The sequence below is a fragment of the Cebus imitator genome, unplaced genomic scaffold (genome assembly GCF_001604975.1).
Source record: "Cebus imitator isolate Cc_AM_T3 unplaced genomic scaffold, Cebus_imitator-1.0 Scaffold389, whole genome shotgun sequence".
Classification (NCBI taxonomy): Eukaryota; Metazoa; Chordata; class Mammalia; order Primates; family Cebidae; genus Cebus; species Cebus imitator.
This window is the reverse complement of record NW_016107704.1, coordinates 496,367-522,053: the sequence shown is the minus strand read 5'-3', so window position 1 is coordinate 522,053 and position 25,687 is coordinate 496,367. Positions and strand designations below refer to the sequence as shown.

The 25,687-nt window shown below is 50.4% G+C and overlaps 1 protein-coding gene and 1 long non-coding RNA gene across 6 annotated transcripts in view; one reads left to right on the top strand and one right to left on the bottom strand.

The window, feature by feature from the left end:
- Nucleotides 1-25,687, bottom strand: part of RPS6KA2 (ribosomal protein S6 kinase A2) — a 457,145-nt gene that overhangs the window by 258,742 nt on the left and 172,716 nt on the right. Inside the window, exon 1 of one of the 4 annotated variants that reach the window (XM_017508306.2) lies at nucleotides 22,436-22,502. The exons of the other annotated variants lie outside the window; for them this stretch is intronic. Within the exon in view, the coding sequence (XP_017363795.1) occupies nucleotides 22,436-22,486 (51 nt within the window). The 5' untranslated portion in view covers nucleotides 22,487-22,502. Of the gene's footprint in view, nucleotides 1-22,435; nucleotides 22,503-25,687 lie in introns of those variants that run through there. 4 annotated transcript variants of the gene reach the window in all.
- Nucleotides 11,038-25,687, top strand: part of LOC108289033 — a 26,186-nt gene continuing 11,536 nt past the window's right edge. Inside the window, exons 1-4 of one of the 2 annotated variants that reach the window (XR_005196826.1) lie at nucleotides 11,038-14,057; nucleotides 14,148-14,293; nucleotides 14,635-25,018; nucleotides 25,115-25,190. This is a non-coding gene — a long non-coding RNA (uncharacterized LOC108289033). Of the gene's footprint in view, nucleotides 14,058-14,147; nucleotides 14,294-14,634; nucleotides 25,191-25,687 lie in introns of both variants that reach the window. The other variant, XR_001818961.2, reaches the window with a different exon arrangement.

Here is a 25,687-nt window from a genome sequence, read left to right as displayed (position 1 = left end):
AGATTATAAACACATCTTAATCTTCTTGGCTTCAGATCACAACCAGGACCACCTCCTGACCGGCATTTGGAGTTTCCCATATTTTCCCCTGTGTTCTTAGAACTCTCCCACCTGCTCTGACGGATGGCCGATGGCAGGGCTGTGTGTGGGGTGGTTACCAGGTGAAGTCTCCGAGGGCAGCATAATTTTCCATATTTCCCCACACCTAAGGTGATACCTCAGCCTTTAATGTCAAAGAAAAAAATGAGGATTGTGTAAAGCCACTGAATTGGGTACAAAGTCATCCCTGGTGAGCTCAGGCAGGAGGCTGCCCCCAGGACCTGCAGACATGTTATAGATGCCAAAGTCATCCTGAATAAGAAACAGAGGGACAGGAGAGTCCTCTGATATATGATATACAATCTGAAATAAAAGGCGTGTCAGTAATTTCAGTATTTTGGGAGGCAGAAGAGGATTGCTTGAGGCCAAGAATTTGAGACCAACCTGGGCAATAACAGCAAGACCTGGTCTCTACTAACAAAAATAATAACCAGGTGTGGTGGCACACACCTGTAGCCTCAGCTGCGTGAGAGGTGGGAGGACGGCTTGAACACGGGAGGTCGAGGCTGCAGTGAGCTCTCATGGTACCACCACACTGCACTCCAGTCTGGGCAACAGAACGAGACTTGGTCTCAACAAGAAAAAAAATAAAAGGCACTCTCACATCAATAAAGCAGATGGAAATGAGAATGGCAGAAGTAAATGGATGCTGCTTTTCCTTCTTTTTGAAAATCAGGTAGAATGAGAGAAGTGTCCCCGGCTTCTCATCACCTGGCCCTAGGGCTGTGACTTGAGATTGGACCAAGTGTCCCTTGCCAGGCAGGGCAAGGCTCAAGTTTCTCTTCAGGAGCTGAGCTGAGGCAGGGATGAGGGTGGCCCGCGCCTGGGGACACCAGGGAGGCTGAAGTGTCTTGAGCTGCCCACTCTGGGGGTTGGAGAGGGGAAGGCTGTGGGTTGAGCGATGGCACCTCCTCAGCGTGCATCTCCCAAGCCCAGAACTCAAGGAAGGGGCAGGTGGCTGGGCTACACAGAGGCCAAACACTCAGCACAGACCCTTGACCCCAGAGCCCTGGAGAAGACAAGCTGCCTTTCCAAATGCTGGTGCTGTCTCCGTGATGATGAACACTGGAGAAGAGAGAGTCCCCACACTGGGCTTGCTCAGGGACACCAGGGCATTTCCCTGCTGGGGTGTTTGGGGTGCAAAGGCCAAGAGGGAAAGAGGCCAATTAGTGACCGAGACTGAATTTCTAGGTAGCCCCAGCAAGTTTTGGGGGAAAAGGACTCAGAGCAGATTAAATCTATTTTGAAGAAGGTTTTTAAATGGCATCTCGTGTATCCCGTGCTGTTACCGTGAATATTCACGGGCGCCATGGAGGGACCAGGGAGTGATGATCACCGACTCTCCAGAGGATGTTAGATTTACAGGATGTGTGCCTGAGGAGCGACCCAAAGAAGCATCGCTTCTCACCTGTGCCCCCGAGTAGTTTCATAACAACATGACAAAATAGTAACAGCAACTCTCCCCTCCCCATAAAAATAAAACAAACAAAACCCAGTATGGAAACACGGTTTCTGAGGAAAATGTCAGATGTGATTTCTTTCACCCCTCTTAGCCCTTTCAATCAGCAATCCCTGCCTTTGAGAGGAGACTGACAGGCAGCCTCCGTGATGTCCCCACAGTCCTTGCTCCCAGTAGTCACGACTTGGTGTGATTCCCTCCCTGTGAGTGTGAACTGGACCTAATGATTTACTTTCAACACGCGGAATATGGCAGGAGGGATGGGCAGTCACCTCTAGGCTGGGTTATAAAATGGCATGACCTCCAACCTGGGCTCTCTTGCCATCCCTGGATTGCTCATCCTGGGGGAGCCGGCCGTTGTGATACAGGCCTGGTGAGAGGCCCACGTGGTGAGGGTGTAAGGCCTGCAACACAGGCAGGACTGAGTTTGGGAGTGACTCCCACTGTCATGCTTCGGATGAGACCACAGCCCTGCCTGACAGCTGGACACAGCCTCGTGAAAGACTGCTAAGCTGCAGCCACCAGCCACACTTCTGCCCCACAGCAACGTGAGAGAGTAAATGCCTGTTTTTTAATGCCAGTAAGTTTGAGGATAGCTTATATGGACCAAAGGTAGTTAGTACATGTGGTAAAACTTGAAACATACTATTTAATTCTGAGTAACATGGCTGTCACACTTTGAAGTGATAGTCTTCAATGCCTACCCATCTTAAAACATAAGTGTGATCCTAATTTTAGACATCACGATTCTCAAGGTAAAATGCGCTTTTGGATAACATTTAAGAATAAGACCCTCACCTCTAAGGGCTTTTGTATTCCCAAATTTGATTCTCATATTTGAAATGCAACAATTGATAGTTCCTACAGATGATGGGAGTGTCTCTGCTCTTAAGGCTATACTCAGACAACAGCTAAAATTCCACTAAGTGTCAAACATGTTATTTATTTATTTATTTATAGACAGAGTCCCACTCTGTTGCCCAGGCTGGAGTACAATGGCGTGATCTCAGCTCACTGCAACCTCTGCCGTCTGGGTTCAGGTGATTCTCGTGCCTCAGCCTTCCGAGTAGCTGGGATTACAGGTATGTGCCACCACGCTCAGCTAATTTTTTGTATTTATAGTACAGATGGTTTCGTCCTGTTGGCCAGGTTGGTCTTGAATTCCTGGCCTCAAGTGATTTTACCCATCTCTGCCTCCCAAAGTGCTAGAATTACGGGCATGAGTCACTATGCCTGGCCCCAACACATTATTTAAATGCAATGTTCCTTTTGCCTGTTTTATCTGAGCCTCAGAGTAAATGGTCAGACATTTTTCAGAGAAGCAGAATGATACTTCTGGAAAAATCAAAGACGGTCATTAAAGCTCAGGCAGAGGGAATAAGACTCTCAGTTTGCCACTAGTCCTGGTCTGTTGTTAGTAGGAAGGCGTTTCTGGTAGCCCTCTATTCAAAATCGAACATGACACACCAATCTGTGGCTGCATTGGGTCGAAAGCATTTCTTATCAACACCTGGGACTGCGGGGCCTAAATAGGAGCAATCTCAAGGCAGTCATGCTCACTACTCCTGGCGCCCCCATGGTGCATGGATGCTGGTGGTCGTATATTGGAGGGGGAGTTGCTGCCCTACATGACTCTTCTCAATATTGAAGGACAGACACTCAAATTCAAACACACCAACCCAGCGAAGTTATTTCAGTAAGAAAAGACTCAACACGGCCTCAGATGGCAAGGTCGGCAATCCGGCAGAGAGCCGCAGTGGGTAATCTGTCAGTATCCACTTTCTTCTCTGTGCTCTGAAATCTACATAGTGAGGGGGAAAATGCAGATTCAGGGTGCAGAGATCAGGCTGAGTCTGAAAAGCTGATAATGGGGACAAGCAGAAGCTGCCCAGCGCACAGGAGGGCTGGGTGGAACTGGACACTGGTCGGTGGGTGGCCAGAGCCAGGATCTCAGAGCATCTCATATCAGTAAGTCAGCAGTCTCAGAGATGCAAATTGGGTGGGGCGGAGCTCACTGAGGTTCAGATTCGCAGGAGGACAGCAGGGGATTAAGTCCATTCTCAGTTCAGAGGGAGGAGCCCAGGGGTCCGAAACCTGTGGCCAAACCAGGCGTGTCTCCACCTAGTTATGATTTACGAGTTACAGCCAAGTGCATGGCCTCAGCATTTCCTGTGGGTCCTGCTAGTTGCTGCTGGATTAGAGGTTGTGTGTATATGCTAAAGTCTATCTGGAATAAATTTACAGACACAAAGGAAAGCCCTGGGTTAAAATGTTCTTGGGAGGTTAAAGAGACCCAGGGCGGTTTGAGGGAGGAAGTGCGCTTGGTACGTGGAGACTGAGAACACTCGGGGGAAGCCAGTCCCGCACACCCACTGAGCGCTGCATTCATCCTGCACCACAGTGATACTCAGCCAGGAGCCGCCAGCGGTCAGGGAAGGGAGGGAAAGCCGGTAGACACCATTCATCCTCGAGATTTACAGTGGGCAACAAGCAGAAGCAGTCAACCCACAGGTGCTAACAAAAAAGAGACTGATTTCCTGGCATGTCCCCCTCGAGCACCAGCGAGCACTGAAGAAGTGTTTGCAGTCATCATCCTGGTTCTGTGGGTGCCCTGGAGGCAGAGTACCCACCACTAGATTTGCAGGCAGCAATTCCAACTGGATACCTTCAATTCTTTTTCTTGGTTTCTAGATTTCTAACTTGAATCTTACCATCCAAAATAGTAAGAAAAAAATTGCTTACTCCTCTAAAAGTGCTACTGTGATCGTGTTTATGAGATTTATTTTCTGAGAGAAAGGGCTGACATTATACTGGACAGAGGGCTGACCTCAGAGGGGGGCCAGTGGGCTGGATGGGAGCAGCTGAGGATGCCACTGTCCCCTTGTCCCGGGGAGCCTGCTGCTTCTGTGTGTGGTGGGGACAGGAAATCCTTGCCTCCTCCACAGATATTGCCTTTCCAAAGGGAAGGAAGCCTTCCCCTTGGCTGAGTGAGGCAGTTGCCAGAAGCCTTGAGCCTTGGCAGAAGGAGGTGCCGAACTCTTCCGTGTCATGGGCTTGGAGTGTGGGTTTAATGTCGGCATGGATTTGCTGCAGTGAGCTGATGTGCATCGGGCTGACCTGCAGCCCTGGGCGGGCACCCAAGCCCTCTCCCAGCCCTCCCCAGAGCTGCCACTCTGTTCCCCACTTCCTCCCATCCGCTATACTAGGTACATACTCGCTATAAAGCTAAGTACAGAACCACAGTCTCACGCGCTGCCCATCCCTCCAGCCTGGGTCATGGGTGTGCCTGTTGATGAAGGGCACCTTCTCTGCACTGTGGCACCCTGAGCCACCCTCCTCCACATGCACACAGACCCAGGAAGGCCTCCTCTCGGGACCAGTGTGCAGGCTGCAGCACTAGCAGTCTCTGGGCTGGGGAGGGCTGTGGGGAGCACTGGTCCTGGGTTCAGAGCAGCCTTGTGGCCCTGCAGCTGGCACTCCAGCTGCAGCTGCCATGAGGGGTGCCCAGGATCAGGCTGCACTGTGGTCTGGCTGCCCAGTCAGTCGACAAAGACCCTAGAGGAGAAATGACTGAGTCGCCGTCCTTAGGGGCTCCTGGTGCCCTGTCGCCAACTGCACAGGCCCACAGGCTCCCAGTTGCAGAGCTCCTGGCCCTGAGCCGACGGAACCCCCTGCTCTTTGATGGATGGAGGGGTCCACATGGCTCAGGAGGCGCAAAATGGGACAAAAGTTTGCAAACTCAAAACAAAACTTGCCCAGCATGTGGCCTGGAGGCAGCACGCGGCCCAGGTCAGCAGGTTAGCTTTGAATGTGGCCCAACACATTCATAAACTTTCCAAAAACATGAGGGCGTGTGTGTGTGTGTGTGTGTGTGTGTGTGTGTGTGTGTGTGTTAGCTCATTGCTATTGTTAGTGTTAGTGTATTGTATGTGTGGCCCAAGACACTTCTTCTTTCCATATGGCCCAGGGAAGCCAAAGGTTAAACACCCCTGCTAAACCAAGCTTGCCATAAGACACGCCAAAGCATTCAGTTTTCTTACCATTTGCTGTTAAAAATAGCTCTGATTTGTTATCCAGACCTACTGTGCTATTCTAAAGAGTTACCATCAAATAAATACAGATAAAGAGCCATGAACATTTTCTCCTCAGTGAAATGTTCCCCGGAGCTGCTGCTGTCTTCACAAAGCGGGTTACCAGCGCCAAACGGACTACATCGCTGGGGAAAGAGGGTTCTGAGCAGATTGTTGATTCTTCGTTCCGATAAAGAAAACTGTGTACTGGCACTCTCAGAGCTCCATAGAGTCTGAAAACAGGAAATGCTGAGTTCCTCGCCAGCACGATCTTTTATAGCCATCCATGTCAATAGATTATTTTTAAAAAAGAAAGCAACATAATGCATTCAGGAAGTTATTTGTGGGAACAGGAAACCTCTTATTTGAAAGAGTTATTGACTTTGATTGGGAACAACAGGGCTCTGAACGTGGCAGGTGGGTGCTGGGCAGAGGCTGCCGCCTGGCTGAGGGGGCACAGGCACGCTGGCGGCCCATGGTGTCCATTCCGATGGGGACCGCGCTAAACCGTGGGGCTGCTGACCTGGGATCTGGGAGGGGCAGCTCAGGGATGGTCTGTCTGAGCAACGACAGGACACACAACCCAGTGGGCACCAGGGATAAGAGGTCGATATCTTTGGAGGGAGATCGGGTGAGGAAAGGACTTGGGAATTAGGAAATACAGAATAGGAAATCAAGAAATGTGTTCAGAAGCTGTTTATGGAAATAAGGAAAGTCTTACTTCAGAGGTGTGGGACATGAACAAGAAATAAGCATCATGATGACAAAGACAATTTTTTTTTTTTTTGAGTTGGAGTCTTGCTCTATTGCCTAGGCAGAGTGCAATGGTGCAATCTCATCTCACTGCAACTTCTGCCTCCTGGGTTCAAGCTATTCTCCTGCCTCAGTCTCTCCAGTAGCTGGGATTACAGGTGTCTGCCACCATGCCCAGCTAATTTTTGTATTTTTAGTAGATACAGGCTTTCACCTTGTTGGCCAGGCTAGCCTTGAACTCCTGACCTCATGTGATCCACCCACCTTGGCCTCCCAAAGTGCTGGGATTACAGGCGTGAGCCACCATGTCTGGCCAAAGGATAATGATTAAACTTCATATTTCTACAAAACATTCTGCCACCAACACAGACACATAAAGAGTGAGCTACAGTGGACCAAATGAATCGGGTCCTGTGGTTCTCAGGTTCTTCCACTCTCCCAGGGTTCCAGTGCTGTGGCTGAGGCTCCCTGCATAGGGACCCTCTGCCTGCCTTGCCAGCAAGTGGAGGGCACCCACAGCTGGACCAGGGCCCAAGTCTTCTGCTTAAAAGAAAACAGGACGAAAGCCAGAGGTGGGAGGGTCTCTCCCACGCATCATCTCCAGGCTCCTCCTTTGCTCCTGCCTGGGAGGAGGCCGGCTTCCCCTTCCCAATGGGGAAGCCCCTGCGGTTCCAGCCCACTCACTCTGCTCCTTCTCTCCTACTCTCCCCCAGCCCCACCTGCCATCTCTCTGCCCCAGTCCTGCCCCAATTTCCAAGCTGTTAATCCAATGCCTTTAAAGATGTCCACAGCACAATCCTCCCTGCAAAGGTTACCAATCAGACAGAGCAGAGAGGCTGTGTCACCCAGCGAGGCCCTGGAAAACCCCCTCCCCAGCCCTGGTGTGACCTGCTCCTGAGATCAGCCCTGCTGGGCGGTCCCCTCCACAGCCGTGGTCAACGGGCAGGTACCTTCCTTCTCAGTGGGTCAAGACATGAGGATCTCACCAATAGGAAACATGAAAATCTGGTCAAGCTTCTTCTTGTTTCAGTCCTATTTCATGCCTGTTTCTAGTTCTAGTTACTAGGAGAATTCCTCAACACTGTCCCAATATTTGTTTCTTTGTTTTAGCGCTCTTGTTTCCAATCTGGAGGAATGCTTTCACTTTCCCAATTATCCCTTCTTTCATCTGGTTTGGTTTTTGGCTACTGTATCATCTCTTCAGTCTCCCACGGTAAGAGATTCACTGGCTCACCAATGAAAAGCCCTGGGAGGCCAGGTGCGGTGGCTCACACGGGCGGATCACTTGAGGTCAGGTGTTGAAGACCAGCCTGGCCAACCTGGCGAAACCCTGTCTCTACTAAAAATAGCTGGCTGTGGTGGTACACCCTTGTAATTTCAGCTACTCAGAGGGCTGAGGCAGGAGAATCGCTGAACCCAGGAGGCAGAGGTTGCAGTGAGCCAAGACTGCGTCACGGCACTCCAGCCTGGGCCACAGAGTAAGACTCTTTCTCAAAAAAAATAAAAAATAAAAATGTCCTGGGAGTTGCAGCCCCTGTCACTGCCTGATTCAATTCCCATCTCCTGAAGGGCTGGCCTGGCCCCACACCGGTCTCCCCTATAAAATGTGGTCAGTTGATCTCCAGAAGTGCTAGTCCACCCTGTGATTCCACCCCTCACCCTCCAGGAGCTGGGCTCCCTATGACATGGTAAGATTCCTCTTGATCGGAAGTCAGCTACAGTCAGCTCTCACCTAATCTGCATGTAGAACTAATCTGCATTGTAACCAGGACTGTTCCAGGCGCACACTTCAGACCGTCCCCTCCCCGGGGCATCCCTGTCCGAGCCCTCCTGTGAGGCCGGGTGTCAGATAATAAGACTTTTCCCCTTGAAACTCCACAGCCATCTGCTTCATGTTTTCACAGCACTTACCACGCTGTGGTGGAAACACTGCTCCCAAAATCGACATATTTACACTCAACCAGATTCAACCTCCCTTCAATTGACACATTTGTACGTATCCTGCAATATCAAACACAATCTCCTACACTTCAGAGGCTAATGACTGTGAGCTGAATTTTTTCTCTTGTTCTTGTTTTGACTTATTATTGGAGAAACTAGAACTGAGAGAGGATTTCTTCAGTGGTCCAGCACACAGGACTACTGTGATGTTCTCTTGAGAAAGCCTGGACTTCTCTGCAATGGAGTTTTAGTTAACTTGGAGAAAACTTCTGTTTCCAGCATGCTCAATTCTACCACGTTTAGGTGACTTTCTATGTAGTTGTTTGCATATTTTGAAAATTTATGACCTTCAAGGGCTACCAGGTGTCTTCACAACAGAAAACTTGAGTTAATACTAGGATGAGAGATCAGCCCTTGACACCTTCCAGAAAGATGGGACAGAAGGACATGGGCGTCAAGCCAAGGTTAGGTCTTACATGTAAGAGGCAGAACCGCCTGACTCTGAGAAATTGAGGTATAAAATAGAAGGTATTATACAATATGAATACCTTCTACTCTATGCAGTTAAAAATAAGAAATGTGGTCATATCAGTATTTTTTTTTTTGAGACAGGGTCTCACTTTGTCACCCAGGATGGAGTGTAGTGGCGTGACATTGGCTCACTGCAACCTCCTCCTCCGGGGCTCATGCAGTCCTCCCGCCTCAGCCTCCCGAGAGTTAGGACTACAGGCACACACCACCACTGCCAGCTAATGTTTTTATTTTTAGCAGAGATGGGGTTTCAACATGTTGGCCAGGCTGTTCTCAAACTCTGGCCTCAAGTGATCTGCCTGCCTTGGCTTCCCAAAGTGCTGGGATTATAGGCATGTATTTACCAACACGAGTAGGTATTCATGCATTCAGTTTTTACCCTTGAAAAGGGGGAGGAAGATATTTTTGGATTATTCTAAAATTAAATTTAAATTATATGATGCCTAGGACTTGCCACAAAATAACCTGGAGCTGTGTGGGTAGGTGGAAGGGGAGAGGGAGTGGATACATAAATAAAACAAGACTGGCCTGGACTGGAAATTTTGGGAATTATCTATCTAAGACAGATCTGTGGGGGGTTATTACATTCTTTGTTTCCATATATGCTTGCATTTTTTATGACAAAGCTCATCTTTTTTAAAGCAGGGATTAAACCTCTCAAGCAAATGAGTGTGATTGTCACTTTAAAAATGCTTCTGGTATTAAAATCACTCCCATAGCAGCATAAAATAAGTCATTTTTAAAGCTGGTGTGGGATGAAGCTGTGATCCTGGGAAATGTAAAGCTGGTTTGCGTATGGATACACACGTGTGCTATGTTCATACCAGCGGCCTGGCTCGGGAACACACGCCAGCCAGTGAGCCGTGCCACGAGGGCCGCCTCACCTCTCCTTACCTCCGGCCACTTTCCAGCCCCTGTTCTCACTCCAGCGGGGCCTGAATCCTCACTGCTTCTCCGTGCCTATCCTGGCTCAGAACATCCCTTATCCGCTGGACTAAGTCTCCACCAAATCCTGGGAAAGCTGGGTGCCACACGCCGCCCTGTAAGCCCACTGATTGCAGAAGGCCGCCTTCTACAACGACGTAGCTCAAAACCTTCTCTTCTCTACATAAAGTTGTATTTTACTTACATGCAAAATAAACACAAACAGCTTTCTGCCTTCAATCCTTCTCTCCTTTATTTCACAGAAGACACTTTGGTTCTCTTCCATAAGGCTTTCACTCTGCATGCCTTTCCCGACAGATGAGAACGTGTACGTCTACTCACAGTTCCCAGTGTTTGCTGTTCTGCGTCACCCTCGGAGGTGGAAATTACAGTGACTCACAGCCAGGGAAGCAGCAAGGTGGGGTGAGAGAGAGAATGAGAGGGAGGCTGAGCTTCAAAGAGGCCAGGTGACCTTTGTCCAAGCATCGCTGGCAAGGGACACAGAAAGGGGGCTCCAAACGTGGCCTCTCAAGCCTCAAGCTCCAGTGTTTCTGCTGTGCCTTGAACCCCCTGTGCTTCATGAGACTGTGCTCTCAAGTGCAGAGCAGGCATCTGTTGACCACACATGAATTTCTAAAATTTGGCAAAAGGATTTGAACACTCCAGAAATGGTGTGTATTTAGATATCCATTCCACCAATAAATTCGAGTATGACTTTTTTAATTTATCATGGTCATTAGTAGATAAAACCTTACTTGTTTACAATTACTATGAATTCTATAGGATTTAGTTTACATTACAATACCTGGTTGTCCAACTACCAGCACTAATAGATAACTAAGTAGTAAGTTTGGAGAAAAAAACTGTGAACAGAAAGTCTATTAAGAAGGAGATGTTGCTTTTTAAGTCACAACAAAAAATAATAAATGTCACCAGGGGTGGTGGCTCATGCCTGTAATCCCAGCACTTTGGGAGACTGAGGTGGGGAGATGACCTGAGGTCAGGAGTTCAAGACTAGCCTGGCCAACATGGCCAAACCCCATCTCTATTTAAAAAAAAAAATACAAAATGTAGCCAGGCGTGGTGGTGGTGGGCACCTGTAATCCCAGGTATTCAGGAGGCTAAGGCAGAAGAGTCACTTGAACCTGGGAGGTGGAGGTTGCAGTGAGCTGAGATCACACCACTGCACTCCAGCCTGGGCAACAGAATAAGACTCCATCTCAATAAAAATAATAATAAAATAATAAGCAATATTGTCACTTATTTTTGCCAGTGCAAATCTAGAAAACACGCGATGAGGGACAGTGCGTAGGACCTAGCCAAAAAGAGCTTGAACATGAAAGGAGACCTGCTAAGGCCAGAGGCACAGTTCAAACTTCCACAGGATGCAGAATCGGAAATGCTTCGGCCTCGCTGCCCCCTCCTCCCATCGTCAGCTCTGGAAAGGGCGGCGAGGGCCCTGTTTGGCATCTCGGGTGAGGATTGCTCTTCTTTAACAGAGGATGCTTGCCTCTCCCTATCTTCTCACCCCTTCTGCTCTGAGTCAGGCTTTGCTCCCCAGTGAAACACAAAAAGCAGGACAGCAGGGAAAAGTGGAGCGAGTGGGAAGGGTGGAGAGGCAGCACCAGAGCACGGATCCACCGGACGTGTCAGCCCGTCGGCACTTGGAAAACACAAGGAGGGGTGTGCCAAACTCGGCAGCTTACAACACGGTATCTCAGAGACCTTCTAAGAAATAGATGCCACACCCCAAGACAAAAAGAATCCGCACCTTGCACAATGGACTTGTACCATTTCCTGATACAAATGACGCTCATTTCCCAAGCAAAATACGAGGCATCTCCAGTGCCTAGGATGCGAAATTATAAACCGACTCATTGTTCCACTGGAAACATGCCCTGCTCCCAGATTCCCTCATCTGCATCCTCCACACAGCATCTCCTACCTCTAATTCATCTGTGACTCCTGCAGCCACTGCTGACCAGTGCTGACCAGTGCCAAGTGGTGCTGGCCAGTGCTGACCAGCGCTGAGCGGTGGCCCCAGGGAGGCTGAGCTCTCCTCCTGCAAGTTGCACCTGGATTCTGTGCTCCAAAGGGAAAACTGTTCCTGGTGATTCCCAAGTCCCAGTTCTTCCTGCATCTTGTGATTCCAGCTCACAGGTCCAGGCCTCTTCCTGGATGCCCCACTAGGTCTTGCTCCTGGTGGCCTCTCTCCCAGAGATGAATAGCCTGTCTTGACCCTTGTGGCCCAGGGCTGGGGCTGACACCCACAGCAGGCACCCAGGATGCTAATGCCACCAACTTTCCCCATCCTCTGCCAGGAACGCCTTGCCCTCCAGTGGTTCCTGCCAGGATCCCTTGCTCATCTCCTTCTGTGAGTCTCATCACCAACCACCAGTGTGCCATTCTCCCCGGGATGATGGACAGCTTAGGTTTAGGTCTTCTGATGTGCAGCAAGAATATACAAAGAAAACTGGTCTAACCAATAAATTGTTTAATAGTAAAATCTGGTTCATTTGTAGAGTTCTAAGGGTTTTCAGATGCTGCTGTTACGTTTAAGCTACAGGCAATTTACCCAAGGAATGTGATGTTGAAATGTTTCAGAATACACTTCCGCTTGAAAATTACAGGCAATAAAATGTACCAGCTTTCTCCTTTTTTCTTCATTAATGAAGTGAGGAACATAAAAGTTCAATTAAAAATGAAGACTCATGTATCACTTGGTTCTTTTTAGTCCTTTTAATTTAATAAAACATTGGTGTTGAGGTGTCGGGAAACGGAAAGCGATTGCCCTGTTTCTGGCTCAGCATTCGCATTTGGCTAACTCACAAATCCAGAGCTGTGGGGAGGGTCTTTTCCCTGCCTCAGTCAGCACCTAGAATACCCGCAGGCGGGGTCAGGTGCCAGAGGCTCCGGGAAGAACAGAGAGGGTGAGACAGCCCTGGGGAAAGGGAGGGGCACGGAGGAAGCTCTGAGGGCAGGGCCAAGACATCAGGTTTACTGCTGAGCTCAGTCTAGAACAGAGTGAGGGAGGAGGGACTCCATAATTGGCTGTCGAATAAGTGGAATCCCAAGAAGAAAACTGGGTGGGAGCGTGAAGATAAATATTAGCAACAACGAGGCAAAGCAAGCAAAGATCCTTTCATAGCCGGGACAAGCTCATTCACCAGAAACCATGAAATGGAACCTGCCCCCACACCCCGCGAGACCATGGCCTCGTGCCTGTCCTGAGTGCCCTTTGAGCACTACCTATCTCAGTCAAGAGGCAAGCCTTGCCTTTGACCACATCCTAGTCTTTTTTCCCTTCTCTGTTTCTTCTGGAAGGCCATGTGGTCCTGTAGGTCCTAGCTTTTATAACCACATTCCTTAGATCCAAACCACGCTAAGTTTAAAGAATGAAGACATGAATGAAGAAATGCAACAAGAAGCAGTGGGAAGGTGTACCAGCTGGCGGGCATCAGGTGGGTCTCACCACTCGCCCTTGGTGAAGCCCAGCCCGAGGCCACGGCCGGCAGCTGCACTTCTTGGGAGAAGATCTGAGCCCTGCTGGGGTCACCACATGCAACATGGCACCTCCCAAGGGCAGGGCAAGACCTTCAGATGGAAACACATGCATTTCCACACCAGCTAATACCTATGGGGCCTCTGTGTTGTAGAGTATTGCATATTGCAGATGTCCAAAAGTACACAAAGTTTCAACTTTATAAATCACATGCAGTGATGCTCTCCTGATTCAGAGAAAATATTGCAAGAGCCAGCAATGTAACATTGCATTCCCAAAGCAAGCAGCGAGAAAGCAGGAAGCAAAGTTTTGCACCTCATAATCATTGTAATCTACAGAACACATTCCCTCCACTCTAGAGACCTGAAAATACATTTTAAAATTATCTCATTGGTTTAAATTATTACTTTTAAATTACTTTATTAGTTACTTCTGTGGCCATCCAAATAAGTCAGATTTCACTTGGAATAAATCAGTGGTTCACCTAAGGGCAATCTCTGACTTAAATATTTCCCTCTATTAATCAATAACTTCCTTTTCCCAATGTGCTTTCCCATCAGGGAAATCGATGTCTCTGGATAACTATGTAGACACAAACGTGTCAGAGCACATCGGGCTGAGAACACAGAAGGAAATGCATTTGGAGCCTTTCGTGTCCAGGGCCTCACTCCGCCACTGTGATGCCGGTGGCTGATTCTCCTCCGACCACGTGAGTCAGCGTGCACCTGGCGGGTGAGGCTGGGCAGCCTAGAGAGACAGGAGGAGCAGCCAGTGAGAGGTCCTTGGGGTGTTGTGCAGCTGTGGTCCCTAAGGTCCCGACCCCCAGACAGGCCCACAGCAGCCACGGCACTTCCCTTTCCCTCTGCAGGACCCAGAGCTCACCAGGCAGCAGCACGGGGCTACCCTGCAAAGCTCATCTTGGACTCTACCCAGCCACGCTCCTGTAGGAACCCAAGAGAACTGGAGGCATCTATAAGGTGTTATCATCTAGACGTAGCTGGGGACAGAGAACAGGTAACAGGGCCCAAGGTCCCCAGTGAGGTAGGAGGCGGGACTTGACTCTGGAGGTAGGGTTTAGACACCGGACTAAATCGAGAACCAGCTAACACGGGGACAGGGGTCCGGGACATAGTCCATCGATGTGCCATGTCTGTTTACTATTGCTATGGAAACATCCAAGCATTACTTCCCCTTTCCATAGCAACAACCCCACGACCCAAAGTTACTGCCTTTTTCCTAGAAATTTCTGCATAAGCTGCCCCTTAGTCTGCATGTAATTAAAAGTGGGTATAAATGTGACTGCAGGCCTGCACTGAGCTGCTACTCTCTGCCTGGGGGGTGGCTCTGCTCTGCAGGAGCAGTCACAGAGCTGTAAAGCTGCTGCTTCAACACAGCTGTTTTCTTCCACCCTACCACCTGCTGGCTCTTGAATTCTCTCCTGGGTAAAGCCAAGGCCCTTCGAAGGCTAAGGCCTAATTTGAGGCTCGCCTGTCCTGCACCACCAGGAAAACCAGGGACCAATGGCAGGGTCTCTCTGGGTGCAGCCATCCTCAAGCCTTCACCCTACTCTCTGCTCTCCTGCTCCGCCCCAGAGGCTCCAGGAATCCAGGCAGACTCCCTTGGATGCATCCACAGTCAGCTCCGTCCCCGGAAGCCTGGCCTCCAGCCCACATCGGCTTTACCCCCAAACAGCTTGATTTGTTTTCTAAGAGATATTCTGAACCTACTTGTTAATAAAATGCCCTTTCTGCTTCTTTCCCATCTATAATAAGAGGATGTCTTACATATCTGAAGAGCGACAAGACACCGGTGCCAGAGGAGGGGCTAAGGGAGGCTGTCCTTGCTTGAGAGCTTGCGGCACAGGGGGCCTCGGTGGCTGCGGGGGGCCCTTGCACGAGGGGGGGTATCGCTGTGCAACGGCGACTCCAGAGCCCTGCAAGGGCCAACCTGCTTCCATGGAAGTCCCCACCCAGTGGGTGGCGCCCAGCACTGCAGAAGCTCAAACAGTACCTGTTGGAGCGCGGCGCAGGTGTGCCGGCTGCCGGACAGAGGTCGCGGAAGGCAATGGTTAAAGCCATCTGTTGGCCACTTCTATCCCTGTTCATCCCACTTGTCCTCCCTCAGACACTTGGGACTAGAGTCAAAGGATCCCGGATGTCTGACTTTCTTTCTGCCCTGGGTTCATAGGGGAAAGCTGATGGATTTGTAGGCCACGCAGCATCGAGAGCTGTGGGAGTACAGTTCATTCCCTAGGATGAGGAAGATCTCAGACTCCAATCCACAGGCACTCCCTGAGCCCCCGCTGCCTCCCAGCTCTTGTAAGAACCCTCCCCGTGTACCATCATCATAATGCTATTGGCATCACGTTTCTCATGGCAAAGAGCCTTGCAGGACTGAGGTTCAAGCTGGGTTGACGCGGCTGGATACCTGGTGCCCCTCCTCCCACCTCAGACCGTCTCCTACCACCGAGTGAGCCCGCAGACAATGCGGCATGGTGACAGACGATGGCCCCGTGCACCGGGGGGTGGGGACAGAGGGGAGGGGCTGTGAGGTCTTTACATTCACAGCCTTAGGTCTTGGGACTGATGAGAACAAATGACTGGGATCACCCAGGTGCTTTCCAGACCCTACAGAAGGAGCGAGAATCTTATTTGACAGTGACACCCCAAAGAGATGGGAAGAGGTCGGGACAGCACTGACTGAAAGGCAGTCCTGTGCGACAGAAGGCCGGCCCTGCGGAGTCCTGCCGCCAGGAACAGGGGTTAGTGTGGGTATCGGGCACCAAGCATGAGAATTTGTCACTGGGAACGAGGATGTGTGGAGACCCTACAAAGCAGCCAAACCTCTCCTACGGTGGGACCCTCTGGCCCAGGGTTATATCCATGTCACCTGGTGGCTCCTCAGCTCCTTTTGTGCAGGGAGGTGAAATGACCCAGAATGAACCCTGAAATCCAAGCAGCTTGGTGTGACCTTCTGAAACCTCTGATGCCAAACCAGCCTGTCCCAGATACACTGGAGCCAGCACATATGCTTTGCGGCACAGGCCACATGTCACCTGCTGACAGGACCTGGCCCGTCAGTGCACCTGACCTGCAGCCTGTGTGGCTTAGCGTTCCTCCTCCCTCAGCCCAGAATCCCCGCCCCTCACTGGCCCACTTCTCTGCTCATGCTTCAGCCTCCTGGCTTCCTGTAGGAAGCTGCCTTGCTGCCCGGCCGAGCTGGGTCCGTGCCTGTATCTCCATGGTGTCTGCGTCACTGCTCTTAACTGTGCGGCGTTTTAAGGGCCTGTTTAGGAGCTACCTCCACCCCGCTAAGAGCGCTCACAGCAGCGCCCGTGGCAGGAGCTCTGTGCATGCTCGATGTATTAACATGTGCCAGTTACAGCAGGGCCACAAATGCAGGACATCACTACCATTTCCCTCACCCGCGGTTTGAAGGAGAAAGAACAGGACCCGAGTATAGGTGGGGAGGAACTGACTGGCCGCAGGGCAGAGGACAGCTCTGCCTGCACCCACTCTTCGTGCTACTGAGATAACCACAGGAAGACAGAAGCCAACCCAGGGATCTGCCCTGCCTTCTTGGATGCCCACGACTCTGCCTGGGCCATGGAGACGCAGGGCACAGACAGCGATGCCCCGGCGCTTAGGAGACTGAAGACGAAAGGGCCATTATCGAGTGTCAGCCGTGCTGTGTCTATTCACTGCTGAAAGAACAGTGGCACCTCCCCGCCTGTGAACGTGGCCTGTTGCTGCTCTAGCGTGTGGGGAGGCTAGCAGAAGCCGCCAAGATTTTACCCAGAAGCTAAAGAAAAGGAAGAGGTGGTTTTGGGGGAAAATTGTTGACTGAAGAATTCCAAAGATCTATATTTATTTTTCTATTAAGATGGTTTACTGAAGTATTTGAATGGCAGGAGTCTAGGCATTTTAATTTGCACAGATGTGGCTTGTTGACACTTTGATTTTCTGTACTCAAGAGCAAACAGAATGTTCAAACACATTTAAGTTGGGCACTTTTAAATAAGGCGAAGCATTGCGTCGGCGGCTTGGGGTGGAGCGTTATCAGGATTCGCCTAATGCGTGTGCACAGAAATGCAAAATTGCCTTTCACCAGAACAAATCTCGGGTTATGTGTGGTCCAAAGAATGCTTCTAAGCCCCCTGCAGTAGGAGTGAGACCTGGAAGACACGGGCCGCGAGACAAAGGGCCCCAGACCACCACTGGAGAGTAGGTTCTGTTCACGGGAACGGGGTGGGAGGGGGCCGGCTTGGGAAGGAGGGGGCAGAGCTGGGCTGCTCTTCATGGCAGAGGGGAGGAGATGGAGTATTCAAAAGGCAGGAGGAGGGGACAGGGACGCGGACCTCAGGGTGGGGGTGTGTGTGTCTGGGATGGGGAATCCCTGACGGGTCTCTGGAGGTCGAAGGAGCTAGCAGGGCTTCCAGGCTCACGGTGGAGCAGCTGGGCACTCTTCCGCCTGCTCTGCCATCCTCCAAGGTCTCTGGGTGTCTCCCTTGCTCACTAAAGCTTGTATGTGGTGGATCTTTGGGGGGCACTTGAAAAAGACACAGCCTCTCCTGCTAGGACACTGCACAGGTTCCCTGCCGGGGCCCTAGACGTCAGGTTCCCACTCATGTCCCACCTGCCCGGCCCCTCCGCTCAGCCCCCACCTTGCCAGGGTCGCATTCTTACCTCCAGCACCGCTGCAGAGGGAGCTGGCAATGGGCGGCTGGGTCCACAAGTCAGCACCGACGGCGGCTGGGTCCACAAGTCAGGACCGAGTGATTAACCAGCACCACGTGTGCCCCCAGCAACAAGCAGAACCATGGGGCAAAACGAAATCACTGGGTTTGGAGAAGGGGTGAGAAAAAGATGCCTAGGAGAGTGGCATACAGCATTGCTGTGAGGAGTGACATGACGCACAGGCATGGGGAGGGAAGGTGGGAACAACAGGGTCAGCATGAGGCTGGCAACACACAGCATTGAAGTCTCAGTTGTGCTTAGCGGCTAGGACACGCCCGAGGTTAGCCAGACAACAGGAGCCCCACTTGGAGGCAGCCTGGGGGCCCTCTTTCCACGCCAGCACGCTCACATGGACCCATGTGAGGGGGCTGTCTCCTGTCTCAGTTTCTTTATCTGCAAAATGAGATTGTCATTGTGCTCCTAAGAATTACAAGGACTGAGTTATTACATGCTGTGAAGTTAGGGGAACACCGATGTGATCAATAGCCTTAATGCAGAGCAAGAGATTGCAGCTGAGTGGAAATAATCCACCCGTGCCTCAGCACTAACTTTAACAACATCGGCGAAAACAAAGGAAATTCTCTAAGTCCGAGGGGGACCACCTGCTGAAGGCCAGCCCTGAGCAGGCCCTCCCCACTCGCCCAGGTGAGCACACTCTGGCGGCTCTGGGCCTGGAAGCTGTGCCAAAGCGCTCCCCCTACCAAAGCCCTCGCTTTCCCAGAGCTGGGCACCATGTTTCCACATGGATTTACACCGCTTCTCTACCCCTGCAGAGAAGACTGGTTCCCTGTCCTGAAAACAGAACTGGTGTCTGAAATGGACATGAAGGTGAACTGAAGGCCAGGGGCCGAGGATGAAGGGAACATCCCGAGGCGTTCCTGCAGCGTTTCCGGAGCTCTCTGCAGGCAGGCACCTGCCACAGATATGTATGCATGGAGGCCTCCCAATGTGAAACAAGGAAAAGAGTAAACATGCCCACAGTGGAACACACAATATTTAATTGAATGAAAAAATAAGTAAGGATCCCAAGAAAACTGTGTTGGTTAAACTGAGCATGGCCAGTTCCGATTTATAGAATCCCCAGGGGATCCCAGAATCCGCTCCTCCCTGCTGGATTTGTAGGTGTTGGACTCTGCTGGCCCTGTGGTCAGAGGCGATACCCTCCCAGGCAGGCCGGGGGACTTCGTGGGACAGGCATGGGAGGCAGAGTGCAGGCATTTCAGACATCTGCTGGAAGCCCTGGGCATTTTAATGGATGTCCTCCTATTTCAAAGGCAAAAGTTCAGTGCCTCTGAACAAAACCATCCAACTGCAGCTGTGTGAAGACGGCACTGGCGGAAGCCGCTCTGTCCCACGGGGGTTCTGCTCTGCAAGGCTCTGTGCACACACTGAGGACACCGTGACCAGAGAAAGCCACACCAAAGTTTTAACATTCGGCCCCAAGGCTGAGTGGCAGGAAGCCAAGCTGGGCCCACCCACCTTACCAGGAGGCCCCCGTTCCTGCTGCTGTGGCCAAGGAGTCCACACTGCGTTCCCTCCCAAGGAGGTGGAAGAGCTGCATGGTCCCACAATCCTGCTGCATGGCTCCAGTCTGGGGATTGGGTGGGGGGCTCTGGGAGCCCTAGAGGGGCCTGTCTGGGCAAGGACCAAGCAGGGAGTAGACAGAGGCGGGTGAAGATGTGAGGCTGCTTTGGGACCACGTCACAACCCGTGAGTCTGACATGAGCAGCCAGGATTGGGGTGTTGGGGTGTTTTCTCCTGTGGCTTTTTCACGTAAATCCACTGCTCTGGGAAGGGGTGTCAAGCTGTCCCTACACCCAGAGTGAGTCCTTGAGAGTGAACACTGAACCTGTCCATTCCACACGATCAGGGCTAGACTGGTCTATTTCCTGACAGAGCATCCTTGCCCGGGGGCCGTGCAGAAATACAGACATGTCAGCACAGAAAGGCAACAGGATTCCCATCAAATAGCTGTTGCAAGATCAGACAGTTGGAGCCACCTGCACTGCTAGAATGATGTGTCAAGGTGCCAAATAGCTTTACACAGTTTTCAGGATTCTTCAAAGGGAGAACACTCTCTATGAGCTCAGAGACATGCATGGGAACTCCAGGTGCCCTCTGACACCTTGATGCTGATGCAGCTCCGTGAGCCTTGGTTTTCCTCTCTGTAGATGAGGGCACGCCTGCTCCCTGGGGGGCAGGAGGGGACAGTGGCTCAGCTCTGCAGCTCTGCAGCTCTGCAGCTCTGCAGTGAGACTCCCTGGGTTGCACTCCTAAAAGTCCCTTCCTCTAGATAAGCCTCAGTTTCCTCAGCTGTAAAACAACGTACACCGTCTCTTTAGCAAACACCGCTCATGCACTGTGTCAAGTCCTAGAAGCAACTTGTTTCTGATTTAAATGGCAACGTGTATAAATATGAACCATGGGCTTGTGTCCGAGACACAGATCTGTGCTTCTCATTTTTTCCCAGGGAAAATCTCTGACCACAGAGACCCTGAACAGGCTCTGCCATGGTCAGGTGTTAACGAGGGTTATTCTGTGGCATGCCACTTTGATTCTAATGTTTTACAAAGGACATGAATTATACAAAAGCATTAAATCAATAATTTGATCCTCAACAGTAAACAGCATAATAATCAAGAGCATAGTTTATATAATATATTCTTGATGGTTAAAACATAACAAAAATAGAAAATAAAAAACTGTAGGTTCTAGAAGATGCAGGCATTGCCAGCTCATCCTGGGAGACCTGTGCTCTGTCATCACGCTGCTTCTCCTTTTATGCCTGGCTCTGCCATCTGAGTGCCCTGGAAATCGTACCCCAGGTTCCAGCCTCCACTACGAATGCTGCCAGGACTGGACCTCAGGAGTTCCCTGGATTCTTTCCTTCTGTTTTCACCAACCTCACGCCAGGTTGGGCCCTCCTCATCTTATGACTCACTCAGGCTGTAACAACCTTCAAAAACTATTTCCTGCTTTCAGTCTCTCTGCACTCCAGTCCAGTGTGAGACCTGCCAGGCTATTCCCAAAATAACTTCTTGTGTGTTACTCCCTGCCCCAGGCACCTGGCACCTTCCTTGCTGTGCTCCCTGCTCCCCTGCTCCTGGCTCTTTCTCCTGCACACAAGCGCGTCTCACCTCCTGGTTCTCAGGGCACTGAGTTCAGCTGGGGCCTTCCTTGCTGCCCTGTTAGAAGCCTCCATCCCTCGGAGCCCAGGGAGCTCTGATCCTCTCCGTGATGTGTTCTTAACTTTACTATACATTTTGACGTGATTTATTTGCACCCCACCGTGAGTACCATGCGTGCCATGACATAATGACATTCTCTAAGGACCCCTATCTAAATATTTCATCTTCACAAGGATTGGAGTCTCCTTTGGTTTGAGGCAAATGCATGTTACAAAACAACAGTGCTAACTCGATTGTAGGCATTTTGTAATTATCTATCCGTCTTCTATACGCTTACACAGGGGAAATGAAATGAGAAACTGAAATGCCAGCAAAAGAAAACAAACACCAGAATGAGAGATCAAGACACACGTGAGGCTGGGAGGAAGCCACACAGGCCACAGGCTCCTGGGCAGCTCTTCAGTGTGTCCGGGGAGCAGTCGCTCATCGGTTGAAATCCTCCCTCTCTGGGTCAGTTATGGGACAGGACATCCCATGTCAGGGGAAGAGAGCGGGAAATGCACAAGCATGTGATTAGTTTAAATGACCCTCAAGAGGAGATGTCCAGAAGTGGAAGACGTGTGACTTCCCCACCTCCCGCAAGTGTCCCCCTGCAAGAATTGTTGTCTTGGGAAGATAAAATAAGGGAAGAATAGAAGAGTAAAAGGGGCAAAGTGAGGCGACAGAGAGAAAAGAAGGAAAGAAGTAGTCAGAAAAAAGTAAAAGAAGCAAACAGAGCTCATCCTCCCACCTCTCTGCTCAAGCTCTCTATCGACAAAAATCACCCCCTACTGAAAACGTGCCCAAGAAGGAGAGGCTGTGGGGAAGTGTTCTGTAAACTCTGAACCCGGGGCCCAGCGTGCGCAGAGATGGGCGATGGAAGCCCAGCCACGGCAAACCCAAGGACGAGACGGAATAACAGTGGACAGAGCACGTGCTCTGCCGGGCAGGAAACGTTCACAAGCCAAAGTTTAAGCATAAATAAGAACAAAATAGAATAAAGTAGAATAAACAAGGACAGAAAAAGTGAGAACATCGAATGCTAAAAAAGAATCCTGCTCTAAGTTGCATGTTAAGTAAAATATTAAGAAGTGAGGATAAAAGGTTACAAACATCATCCGTTATGCCAAAATAATTACCTAACTATCCAGCCTGTCTGGCTTCCAGAGAGGATCAGGAACCATCTTAAAAACAAAACCAAACAACGCAACAGGCTCCAAAGTGCTTTTTAACAAGGTAAACAAGGTACTTACTAACAGCAGCCCATAGAACTTAGAGAAGGCTTGGCGGAGGAGAGAGAGCATGCTGCCTAAGTTGGAAATGAGGACAATTTTGGCCGGGGAGCTGCACCGTCTTTCTCTTCAAGTGTGGAGAATCTCACTCCTCCACGTTCAGGAGAGCAAACCTCCACGGGAGTGTGCAAACATTCAGGCTAACTGTCACTCGGGATCATCCAAAACTCAGAACAGGGCAAGAGGCAGTTGAGTGTGGCAAGGATATGACAATGTCACTTTTAGTAACTGACTCAGTCCAACACCTCGGGGTCAAGTGCTTAATATAGGGCTACTCTTTCCGTTGGGCGGCAAGTTGAGTGAAATTGACCACCTGTTCCCTTGCAAGTCTGCCTGTCTCCAGCCCAAATCAGAAGGCGCCTGGCACGGCCACTCGCAGGAGGTGCTGCGGCGATTGGATTTCCCCTCCCACCGGTGCCTGTGAAATCCAGATGTGTTCTGGGACCCTCTCCTCTCCTGAGAAGACTGCAGATCAAGCTGCTAAACAAGTGGAAGCGATTCTTGTTGTTTTTAATATCCTTAGTTGTGTGTGTTTTCTGGACTCTATTTTTATAAGTTTAATACTCTGCTTTCCTTGCACATCCGCAGGGCCTCTACTAAAGAAATGGAAAAAAGGAGCGTCTGAGCCATGCACTCAGGCTCCTGCGGCTCCATCCAAAGCCCCAGGAGGACTCCCTGCTCCGTCTTTGTGAACTGCTCCAAGTCTGATTATTCAGGATCTCTCACCCAGTCTGTGGCCGGGGAGATCTAAAGTACACTCAAGTTGTTCATTAAATGTCTCCAGCAGTTTCGTGGATGCAGTTTTCAGAAAGGCTGCACCACTAATATCCCCCTACACACCTAATGTAACATGACGTTGTTTGCATCCTGTGAATACACCTGCCCGTCAATTTCAAACTCTAGCCATGTCCACTAAGTTTTTGTTCTGGGCTTTTCCAAACAATGGCTTAATTGGAGTCAGCAATTTGAAGGAGAAAGCCCACGAAAATAAGCAACTTAGGAAAAACCAGTTCCACTCACCGTGCTTAGACACACCCCATAGGCACAGGTCACTCCTGTGGTTTGCCGGTGAAGGCTAAAACCTCACCTCTTCCTTAGACACCTCTGTCCTCTACCTCAGAGAAATTCCTCTCTCCCTTAACTATGATTCTCACCACTCTGTGAAATGACAACATTGATCAAATGTCTCTGTTGTGCATTGTCTGACATGGCAGCTCATTGGGAATTTATGAGTCATTTTTGACAAGAGGGTTAGTGAACCTGTTTATGACTGGGGCTCACTGCCCAAATATCTCCAAAGGTCTGGATGTCCACATGCTTTCTTCCTCCCACACATGGAGGTTGTTTGCCATGTGGATGCCCAGAGACTCAAGATGGAAATTCACTTGGCAGGTCATTTGACCAGCATAGGAACCGACTTGCACTGCTCATCCTTTAGGGGGACTTGCTGGGAACATCCCATATTGCTTGGAAGACTTGGTAGTCTCTTTCTGTTCACCCTTTCTCCACTCATAGTCCTCCAATACAATAAAATCACCACCCCAATGACTCTTGATTCCTTAACTAGTTACATTGTGGAGAGGTTTCTAGTACTGTCCAGGATAAAAAATGTCTGAAACTGCCAAGAACAAAGCCTAGCCCCAGAAGAGTTCGTCTAATACTTTCTGAGGCTCTGACCGTCCAGTAACTGGGTGGGGTCACTGCCCTCTGAAGTCGCAATCACAGAATCCAGGAAGCTGATGTGAACCTCTCCTTACGTGGTGAGAACGCTTTATCTTCCCATAGCTTTAAGTATCACGGGAATTCTGCTAGAGCAATTCTTTCTCTAGCTGAAATCTATTGTTGGTGGGAGCCATGGCACAGAGCATAACGATCTGAGCGACCTGAAGCGTTACTGTGAACTCACTACATCTTTCCATGTTGATAGAGAAAGGGAGTCGTTCATTCACTTAAGAAATATTGATTGAGCATGCTTGCTGTCTCATCATCTAATTGTTTTCCATTTCTCCCAGCTGGGCTTTAGATGCCAGTGTGGTGCATGTGCTATTTGCTTACATAATTCTGCTTGGATTATCCGTTTATTCAATAAGTAGACATTAATCACTTAGGCTGTGGGATCAGCTCTGGAAACACAGTGGAGGAAGAGAGATGCTATCCTGGCCACCAAGGAGCTAACACTCTGGTGTAGAAAATGTCACTAAGCAAATACAGACATCGGCAAACCTATGCATACAGTTGATGCGGCTGCTGTGCAGCGCGTTGCTATGTGAACGGAAGGCAGGAAGACTTGAGCCCAGCCTGGAGAGACAGGAACAGCCTCTCTCAGAAAAGGCCGCTTACACTGAAACTCAAAAGGCGAGTCCAGCTTCTCTAGGCAAAGAGAAGTGAGCAGAACAGCCCACATGAATAATACCCAATGGCGAAACAAACACAGCACAAATGGAACCTCCCCAAGAATCAACCCGGAGCCAGAGACAACCCAGAGCGTGGTGTCATTGAGGGGCCCACAAAGGTCTACATGGCCAGAACTGGCCAGAAAATGGGGTAAGCCCTTGTTAAAAATGTCGGGTTTTATCCTAAGTGCAATGGGGGTCTTGCAGAGTTTTAATGAGAATGTACTTTTCTGATTGTGTCTTTTAGACTGGGGTCCACATCTCCCAGGCCTCGGACTGGTACAGGTCCGTGGCTTGTTAGGAACCAGGCCGCACAGCAGAAGGTGAGTAGTGGGCAGGGGAGAGTGACCTCTCCAGCCTGAGCTCCGTCCGCCTCCTGTCAGATCAGCAGCAGCGTTAGATTCTCACAGGACCTTGAACCCTACGGTGAACTGCACATGTGAGGAATCTAGGTTGCACACTCCCTGTGAGAATCTGATGCCTGATGATCTGAGGTGGAACAGCTTCATCCCCAAACCATTTCCCCTCCCTGCACTCCCCCCTCTTCCATGGAAACATTTTCTTCCATGAAACTGGTCCCTGGCGTCAAAAAGGTTGTGGACAGCCGTTTTAGACTCCACAGCAACTGACTCTGATATGGGGAAGAGCCGGAGCGGAACCAGCAGCAAAGAGGCTCCAGCGGTTCTCCAGGAAACAGCAGGATGTTGCCAGTGCTTGGGCTGTGGGGGGAGGCAGTCCCATGTGAGATCTGGGTGTGGGGGGAAGCAGCCCCACGTGAGATCTGGGTGTGGGGGGAAGCAGCCCCACGTGAGATCTGGGT